The following is a 10,642-nucleotide window of genomic DNA, read 5'->3' on the forward strand; positions in this document are numbered from 1 at the left end:
ACTCTGGCTGCGCTTGAGATGTTGAATGCTCTGTTGATCATTAAACATGTTAATTACACAAATAAAATGTTTAGCGTACATTTATTGAACAGTGATTGATTAGCCTATATGTATTTATTTATTGTAAAGTTTATTATTAAGTGAAGTAAACATTTTGCTAAAATATCAACAAGATATAAGAGCGCATGATTTATCCGTCGAACAGATGCGCGTGAAAGTTGTGCTACAGACAATCAGCCTTTCAACTTTGAAAATAAAGGCTTTCAGAGACTCATGGCTACTGCAGAACCAAGATATACTCTAAACAGTGAGAAGTTTTACAGAATAAAGGTCTGCGTGGGACTGTTTTTTTTCCGTCCTGCTCCCGCCCGCTCCCGCAAGGTTCTCTTCCGCACGCACCCGCTCCCGCCTAAAATTTACTCTGTGTTCACCCGCTATCCGCATATAGTGATTTTCTTCCCGACCCGACGGGTGATGCTAAATTTAGATTGTTTCCAGAATCTCGCATTTAAACTTCCCCAAAAGAAAGAGAGTGATTGGGGATAACAAATATAAATGTTGCATAGCATATACAAGATTTTTATTTGTTATTGGTCTTATGATGCTGTCAACACCCAAAAAAATGTCAGAGGAAAAATGTCTCAAAGAATATTAGGCTAAATATCACAGAGAAAAAATAGGCTAAATTAAATAGCCTACAACATGTCCCTCAAAAGTATAGGCTAAGCCAAAAATACATATAAACGAAAACTGTTGGCTTACTAGCTATACTGCAAAATGAAATCTTTTTTAATATCCACGCAAGAACAGAATGACGCTGACTGACGACCGTTTCAGAACGTCTCTCCTCCAAAATCCGATCACAAAGGTTGAATGTTCTCTGAAGGTGCACTCGCGCAGACCACTAATGCAAAGAACATATCTTGCCAGGTTTCTCTGGACAGGGAACTGGAGACTGTGTGAACACCACCACTGCAGAAAGTTTTGTTCACTTCAAGTTCAAGCACAGAGGCGCTGATGTCAAAGCATCTCGGGAGCGACCGGGTTACTGTCAGACTGCCCGCTCCTGCCTAATGTACACTATAGTTACCGACCGCAATCCGCCCTTCATTCAAAATGTAATCCCGCGCAGCAAGAAATCTTATCGGGTCCGCGGGAATGCAGACCTCTACTACAGAACAGAGGTGTTCCCCAGTATTCACAATAGTATCATTGAGAAGGTTAAAGCACTGCTAAAACCTGATAAAGCAGGTTATAACTTGGCTTTTACCACAGACTGCTGGTCCGGAACAACTGAATCCCTCATGAGTCTCACATGTCATTTCATTGATGATCAATGGATTCGCAGGCAAGTAATTCTAAACACAAAAGCAATGACTGGATCACACACTGGGGAGTACATTAGTGAAATGTTCTTGGGAATGCTATAGAATGGGAAATTGACAAAGGCAGAGTGGTTCTTGTTCACAGGGACAGTGGTGCATAATATTGTCAAAAGTATGAGAATTGCTGAACTGCCTGACATGAGCTGCAGTGCCCACATATTACAGCTTGTTGTCAATGATGGCCTCAACTCACAAAGAGCCGTCTAAAATATTCTGTCAGTGCTGAGAAGCTGTGCTACCTATTTTAATCATTCCTTACTAGCCAAACAGCGTTTAGCAGTGATCCAGCAGGACCTTGGGCTACCTGCACATTCCATCATTCAGGATGTGCCAACCTGATGGAATTCCACCTTGCACATGCTGGTCAGGATGCTAGAGCAAAAAAAGGGCTTTGAACATATATTCCAGTGAGCATGGTGGGTTCATTAGCCTGAGTGCTGAGCAGTGGAATATTGTCAGTAATCTTATTGACACCCTTTCTCCAGTGGAAGAGGTCACTCTTGTGATGAGCCACTATGAAAGTTCAGCGTCATGCATCATCCCATCTGTCAAAGTTCTGAAGGTCCCTCCTCTCATGGGATTAAAACAATGAGACAGGAGATGCTGGAGAGTCTCACCAGACGGCTTGCAAAAGTGGAGGAGGTGAAATGTGCAGTCCTTGCCTGTCTTCTGGATCCAAGATACAAGGCACATGCCTTTTCATCTGACACCACACTGTCAAATGCAAAAGAGCAGCTTAAGGAGGAGACAGAGAGCTTAGAGCAAGACAATGCACAAACTACACAATGTGAAGAAACACAGTCAGATGATTCTAGGACCCTTTCAAAAAGGCCCCGGACAGAACAAAACCAGAAGAAACTGACTAATGAGATGTATGACACTATGCTTGGTGCTAGTCCTGAAGTTGCTGGGTCTAGCCTTGAACAGGGTTTTTCCTATATTAAAAATTTTTTGGCGGGCGCCAAAACAAATTTTTGTTCCGCCAAAGCCTTATTTGATCAGTTATTGAGAGTTGTTTATTAGTGATGCAGATGACTGCTGTGCTGACGGACAGAACGAGCAGAGAGCTTCTCCCTCTTGTGCACATACTCTCTCTGTCTTCAAAGTAAGCACTGTCTTAGCACTCTCTCTCCCTCGCACATAATAATCTAAATCAACTGACACGATGCTAAAAGTTCGGAAGACCGAATCCATGTTTCACGAGCCGCATTCGGAGAATGTTTTTCCTGAATAACCGCTGGGTGAGAATAGTGCTCAAAAGAAGATCACCTCATCTTCTCTGACAGGCGTCCCGCACATGCAGCTGACATAAACCACACTTTAAACAAAAAGAAAATCCTATCCAGTGATGAAGTGTTTTCTGCGTTGACAAATCTTTTGCTAATTTCCTAATAACAGTCTTAATATCGTAATAACAGTCAAATAACACCTTCAATGTCTTTGTTTCATGTTGACCGAGTTTGGTGGCGATTGCATGAAGCCTTTACGAGGAGTACATAAAAACTCTGAGCAGGATTATTCAAAAAATCCACATTCAAACCAAAATATCTGACTTTCTGAGGGTCAGAGCTAATGACTGTAAATTAGAAAGTTGTCCAGATTAATGAGAATAATATATGTAGTGAGTTTGGTGACTGTAGGTAAAACTAGCCCCCCACCTTTGTCAAAAGGTGGCGCTATAGAGGCCCTCCTCCCTGCCCATTTCTAGGGTTTTGCCCATGTCTACTGGACGACATCTCTGAGGTGTGTGTCGAGTTTCATGCAATTTGAAGCATGCTATGCATCTCAAAAGCATTCAAAACAAATATTGACATTTGATCTGTTGCTATGGCAACAGTGTTTAAAATATATATTAAAAAAAAAATCACAGATCTACATTCGCCATGGTTTGACATTATTCTGATGAAGTTTGTAGCAAATTGGGTAAAAATAAGTGGGTGATCTCAAAGCATTTTGAAAGTGACACAATTCCTGCTGCCAGTTGGTGGCGCTATAACTTTGACTCACAATAGTCACATACATGTGATTGGCCTCCTACAATGAACTCACTGCTGAAGATTCATAAAAATCAATCAATGTATGCAGAAGTTATAAGACACTTCCTGTTTCCATTTTCTCACCATAAATTTGTTGCCTCGTCACGGGTAAGAAACACGTTAATTCATGCTCAAAAAAAGCCTTTCACCTGATCTCAGTGTGGAAACTCTTTCAGACATAAAAGAAGCCTTGAAAATCACAAGATAATTCATAGTGAGCAAACGCCTTTCACCTGCTCTCAGTGTGGAAACACTTTCAAACATAAAAGAAGCCTTAGGACTCACATGTTAATTCATACTGGGGAAAAAGTTGCTCTCAGTGTGGAAGCAGTTTCACCAGTAAACAAGGATTTAATAGTCACATGAGAATCCACACTGAAGTAATGCCTTACACATGTCATCTGTGTGAGAAGAGGTTTAAATGGAGCATGAGTCTCAGAGCTCATCTGCACTATGCTCATACTGCAGTAAGGCAATTTAAAGGAGCAGTAACTGATTTCTAAGAAACCCAGTTGAAAGTGAATCAGACCAAGCAGCACAACACACTTGTAGCCAATCAGCAGTAGGGGGCGTGTCCACTCATGATGGGGGAGGAGAGAGAGTGAGAAAGATTTGAAGAAAGATATGACCGAGAGACATGACAAAACAGAAAAGGTCTTGAAAAAGAATGTTATGAACAGGCAAGAGCTTTAGGACCCACTTTAATATTAGAAAAGCTTTCCAGTCAAAATGTTTGACTGAATGAATGAATGAATGAGGACAGAATGGATTTATTTAAAATAATTTACTTTATACATTTTATGTAATTATTTGACTGGTCTTAAACAAGCACAAAGCAAGCTAAAGAAAGTGGTATCTTATATGTTCTTCTTTTTAAGAGGCTTATAGACATTGTTTAAACATGACATTTATTAAATTAAACTGTGTTCTGTTGTCTCTGTGTCAACAGTTAGAGAACAGCTGTTATTCTACACCTGTGTGATTGAAGGTTCTTGTGAAGTTCCAGCAGATGTGTGTCAGCACGGTGAAAAAGTGCTTTGTTTTGGTTATTATTTTCCTGTTCTGTTCAGTTAGTCAGTTTATTATCCACATATGAATCTTCCTGTTTATGAGTGTTGCTGTAAGTTATTAAATGATTAAGATATGGCTCTGAATTTGCCTCTCACAGAGCTTATTGCAAAACTGGAGGGAATATAAAGCAATATCCTCAAAATTATTCTCTTCACCACAGAAAAACGTCAGAATCTTATGTTTGTGCTTGCACAGCAATTGAAACACTGAGGCAAACAAAATGCAACATCGAGTTCAATATCAAGTAGCTATTATCCTCAAAAGCAGCTTTTCAAAAACTTCTACAAAAACATCTTTTGTGGAAATGGAATTCACATTACCTGTCATTCAGTTCCCTTTTCAAGTTCCAGGTAGGCTATGTAGACACGTAGGATGTTGTTTTTCACGCTACGCTAAACCCTGGTGCAATATTTTATGGATTTTTAATAGCTATCTGATCATTATAACGCGTTTTCACTTAAGTTAATTTCTATATTTAAATGCTGTAACGTCAGTCATTCTGCAAAATGTAGTTTAGATGATGAACAATTAGTCAAATGTTTCTCCAAAATATCTTCTTTTGTGGATATGGAATTCACATTACCTGTCCCAGCATCTTTACAGACATAAGCCAAGTATCCCCATAAAGTTGGATTTACAATCTGATCATCTCGTTTTCACTTATCTTAATTTCAATATTTAAATGCTGTTACGTCAGTCATTCTGCAAAATGTAGGTAAAAAGTAAACTTAACGTTCAGTGGTTTTCACTGAAATATTTAACTGTAATAAATTATCTCGTTTCTCTCCTAATCCTCACTCACGAAGGCTGTTGATGCAGCTCGAATCCCACGCGAGTCTATCATTTTAAGTCATTTTCATTTCTTCTTGCAAATCGTTTTAAAAGGAAAAAACGGTACACGTGCCACGTATATTTCCCCTCATCTCGCCGCTTCGCACTCCAGTTCAGTGGGTGGCGGTAAGGCACCATATGTTTGTTTGACAACCACCCTTAAACCTCAGAGGAAGGTTAGTTTTTCTCTGGTGTTTGTCGTGGTACTGGCTTAATACAAACGGTGAGAAATGTACTTTTAGTATATAGAAAGATACACATTTTGAATCAGGTCAGTACTCTCATTCTCATAGACGTTATTAAGTTTTCAAACAAGCAGGAATATCTGGAGGAGTATCAACTGAACTGAGATCTGCTGTGAAGATGGTGTTTGTTAAAGAGGAGAGTGAGGAGGACATGAGTGAACCAGAACCCTGGAGAATAAAACACGAGGAACAAGATGGTTGGTGTCTATTCTATAATTCATCTTTAATGACTGGTGTGCTACATTAAGCTAACAGATCTTTAGACACAGATAGATAGATTAGAAATATTGGATAGAATGGAAGCATAAATGAGTCTAGATAGATAGATAGATAGACAAAAATGTCAGATAGAACCTTACAATTCTAAGGTGACGATTTTCAAAAAAATTTTGTTATTGTGAGTGTACGCAAATAAAAGACTGTTTTGAACTACTACCGATTTGATAGCTTTTAATAATGTCTTACTCTTATCTCTCTGACCAAAAAGTTTAAGTTCTTTCTGCTGTTCTAAAATTAAAGCAAGTGAACGACGGCAGCGGAATCTCGTTGTGGCACTTTCGGTGGCATCTCCAGCATCCAGGGATTTTTCAGGCAGCTGTTTGTAGCACCTGCCAATGACCAGTTACATGATTCAATGTAATATTTTTTTTTACTATAAAAAATGCATTTGAAATATATATCTCATATATATCTTTATGTAGCCTATGTATGGTGATTAATCAATCGCAATCATTTTAAAGATTAGAAGCTCAGCTTTTTAATGCATCTAACCATTTTGATCAAACGAGTGCCAAAACCGAGTTTACCGGTTGGGCGCCACCTAGATAAGAAAAGAATAATCATATTTTTCAAAACTGCATTGATCAAAACAATGTGTGTCATTTGAAAGATTAGAGTCTGTACTTTACAATGACTGTTAAATTTGTAAAATGTGTGTTTTTTTTTTTTTAGTTAAATTTAATTATCTCCTAAGTAGTGCTGGGTTATTTGCTCATTTTTGTTTCATAATTTGTTATATATAAATAATTTTTTTTTTACAAAATGGGTTTTTAACAGTGTCAAAAATATAATGGAGATATAATTAATGTTGGTTTAATTAAATGTTAACAATGAGATTATATGGTTTTTATAATCAATTAACACTGCTTTTGACATTTATTACAAGATGGACAAAATTTGTTACCAAAAAACAAACATTCGGTTTAACCAAAATTTCAGTTTTACCAAATGACACTTTTGGTTATACCTAATGACGATATTTTCAAACAATGCTAACAGGCTGATTTTTAGACAATCAAACATTTTATATTTAGTACAAGTTTTTTATTTGTTAAATCACTAATGAAATGGCTGTATTGGCCTTTGGACGGTTAAACCGAATGACCTTTTGACACTTCAAAATCTTTAAAATACCTTTATATGTAGCAAAATATAATTTAAAACCTTTTGGATTCAATAAAAGAGGCCTTAATTATTATTAATATTACTTAATATTATTATTAAGGCCTTTGAAAAAAAAAAATTACCTGTCACATCATTGACCCATATATACACACACAAGTTTTTGAAAAATTTTGCATACAGACAACAATGTTGTGAAAATGATCCCCTTTAGTTAAAACACTGTTGTCATGTGCATGTGTATTACGTGTTCAGTTTATTGGTGCATAGTGATTCTTTACAAAGTGACATCGCCAACTACTGGCCTGGCATAAATAATACAGCATTTTTCATCTAGCCTGATCCGTGTGAATGGGGATTGTTTTGTCAGCGTTGTCATCTGTACACAAAACTTTTAAAAAAAAAAAATGCAAATGAAAAACCTTTCTGTTTTTAGTACATTGTTGCTGTGTAAACGTATCCTAATTTCCTTTTATTTTCCAAATGTTACAATTAATTTTCATCATTTTAATGTTTTCATTTTAGGCTTGATGAAAGTGAAAGAGGAAAGAGAAGATCTGAATGAAGTGGAGGAGAAACATCAGTATCAGAAAGGTTGTGATGCCACCACTGGAGAAAAACCACTGAATTCCTTCAAAACGGAAAACAGCAGCATTCAGATAACAGAAGACAAAAGGCCTTTCACCTGCTCTCAGTGTGGAAACACTTTCAAACAGAAAAGAAGCCTTATGAATCACATGTTAATTCATAGTGGGAAAAAGCCTTTCACCTGTTCTCAGTGTGGAAACACTTTCAAACAGAAAAGAAGCCTTAACAATCACATGCTAGTTCATGCTGGAATAAAGCCTTTCACCTGCCCTCATTGTGGAAAGTGTTTTACACAGAAAAGACAACTTAATGAGCATGTGGTAATTCACACTTCAGAAAAGCCTTTCACATGCTCTCAGTGTGGAAACTCTTTCACACGTAAAGAAAACCTTAAGAAACACATGTTGATTCATGCTGGAATAAAGCCTTTCATCTGCCCCCAGTGTGGAAAGGGTTTCACACAGAAACCACACCTTAATGATCATATGGTAACTCACACTTCAGAAAAGCCTTGTACCTGCTCTCAGTGTGGAAAGTCTTTCACTCGTAAAGGATACCTTAAGACTCACATGTTAATTCATACTAGAAAAAAGCCTTATATCTGCTCTCAGTGTGGAAACTCTTTCATATGTAAAGGAATCCTGAAGAAGCACATGTTAATTCATGCTGGAATAAAGCCTTTCACCTGCTCCCAGTGTGGAAAGAGTTTTACTCTGAGAAAACAACTTAATGAGCATGTGCTATTCCACAGTGAAACATTTGTTTTGCCATCATTACTGAAGAGCCACCAGAAAGTTCATAAAACTGACAAGCCGTACACCTGTCCTGTTTGTGGAAGGGGCTTTCTAAGGGTTGACTCTTTAAAAAGGCACCAGAAAATAATACACGAGAGCATGAAAAACTCATGTGTGCTGTGTAGGGAGGAACATTGTTAAGGTTTTACTGGTATCACTGCTGTTACCGATACTGCTTATCGATCTGCTACTTTAAAGGGGTGGTTGATTATGATTTCACTTTTTTAACTTTAGTTAGTGTGTAATGTTGCTGTTAGAGCATAAACAACATCTGCAAAGTTACGGTGCTGAAAATTCAATGCAAAGGGAGATATTTTCTTTTAAAGAATTCTCTGTTTAAGGACTACAACAAACGGCTGGTAGGGAATACAACGAGCTTCTTCCCGGGTTTGTGACATCACTAACCCTAAAATTTACATAAACCCCGTCCCCGGGAACACGCAACAAAGGGGGTGAGGCCATGTTACTGCAATACAGTACATAACACAAATGCAATAGCATGTCATTAAAACAACAAGATAACTGTAATTACACTAAACTATACCTGTTCTATCTTCATGCAGCATATATTCTCTGGCTCTGTAGACATCTTACAACAGTTCCCACATGAGTGATTTATAGATTATCTAAACAGAATATGCTAATCAGTGACTTTAAGATATCCCACATCAGCTACATAAATTAAGCATTAACCATTAAGAAACGTCCTGTTGCATTCTACATGTTGTCACTTCTTCTTGAGTCTCTCCATCATTGCCCGACTCTGGTTTGAACATAAAAGGCTGAACAGTTTCGGACATTTTCAGTGAGTCTGTGTGAGGTAATTGGCGCTGCTAACACAAGCTCTTGAAACCCCACCCTCTGCTTAGGAGCAGCAGCTCATTTGCATTTAAAGGGACACAAAAAAACAGCGTTTTTGCTCACCCTCAAAACGTGATAAATTTAACATGCTATAAAAAATGATCGGTGGGGTATTTTGAGCTAAAACTTCACATACACACTGGGGACATCAGAGACTGATTTTACATCTAGTAAATTGGCCCCTTTTTTTGTTATAAAAACAAAACAAATTAGGAACATAATTGCTTACATTTTGAGATTCAGATTTTCTCAGTCCCTTTGGTTTAATTCTCGAAGAAAACTTTTTCTCTTCCTCAAAACTATAAAATATGTTCAGTTGTTCAGCTCTTTGGCATGGATGTCATTTCTCTTCACTATATATGACTCTTAATGAAAGAAATGTGTAAAAATAGACAAGCAAATGTTCTGCTCAAATGTAATATATTCCTACACAAATAAATGTAATGTGCAAAAACAAATGTGCATATTCTTTCTCCGTTTACTATAATAGACTTTTCCCAGTAAACTTTTACCTACCATTCAAATCTCCCAGCCAGAACACCCATGTTGGTTGCACCTGGGGCTTGTCAGTTTAGTCCCATGTTTCCATGTAGGCCCCACATGGGTTTGCCCGGATGAACTAATTAAATGAACAATCTCCTTTGTTTTTTAGCACAAATTAGCTCACTTAGCCATAACTATGGCTACGTCAGAAATCGCTTGGTCTCTTGAGTAGGTACTTGTTTTTAATAAGTAATTACGACCGCTAAAAAGTATGTTCTATATAGTATGAGTGTGTGTAGTATGAATGTAATCTGGATGTACTACGTTCACCATGTTGCCCTTATCACATGACCTACCAGCGTCAGTTACTTCGCTTCAGTGGCATTCACAAATCCTCAGGGTTGCCAGGTCTGTGCAACAAATGTAGCCCAGTGGCCATTCAATATTGGGATTTATACCTTGGTTATCTAGAAGACCAAAACATCTGGAATAATAAACCTTTTACTGAAAATTTGGTTCTGTTCAAAAGATACATTGATGATTGTTTTGTGATTTATAAAGGTTCTGCCAGTGACTTTGAAATGTTTGCCTTGTATATGAATTGCCTTAGACCATCCATTAAGTTTACTTTTCATGTGGGGACAACAGATATTAACTTCTTGGATACTACCATTTCTGTTGTTATTTGGCCAACTAGTCTCTGAAAAAAAAGACCAGCTAAAAATAGCCTTTCCCAGGTTAAAAAGGAACACTTCCATAATGTAATTAAAGTACTCTATTTTTGGGCACAAATTTTGTATTTAATATACTAAAAAATCTTCTTAAGTACTTCTGAAGATAATCTTCAGAACATCTAAGTGTACTCAACTGTGCTATTTTGAGACACCATGTATATGAACTAAAATGTGCTTTTAACATACTCTCTCTGTATTTAAAAAAATGTTGAA

At 37.4% G+C, this 10,642-nt stretch overlaps 1 protein-coding gene across 2 annotated transcripts; it reads left to right on the forward strand.

The window, feature by feature from the left end:
• The first annotated feature begins 5,496 nt into the window (after positions 1-5,496).
• Positions 5,497-10,642, forward strand: LOC127509663 (gastrula zinc finger protein XlCGF8.2DB-like). 2 transcript variants are annotated; one of them, XM_051888543.1, is made up of 3 exons: positions 5,497-5,765; positions 6,088-6,204; positions 7,495-10,642. In XM_051888543.1, the coding sequence occupies exons 2-3, from the start codon at positions 6,183-6,185 to the stop codon at positions 8,490-8,492; spliced, it is 1,020 nt and encodes a 339-aa protein (XP_051744503.1). In that variant the 5' UTR covers positions 5,497-5,765; positions 6,088-6,182; the 3' UTR covers positions 8,493-10,642. The 2 variants fall into 2 exon arrangements, with proteins under 2 accessions (XP_051744503.1, XP_051744502.1); XM_051888542.1 differs by lacking the exon at positions 6,088-6,204 and having other exon boundaries at positions 5,501-5,765.

Source organism: Ctenopharyngodon idella, chromosome 3, assembly GCF_019924925.1.
Source record: "Ctenopharyngodon idella isolate HZGC_01 chromosome 3, HZGC01, whole genome shotgun sequence".
Taxonomy (NCBI): Eukaryota; Metazoa; Chordata; class Actinopteri; order Cypriniformes; family Xenocyprididae; genus Ctenopharyngodon; species Ctenopharyngodon idella.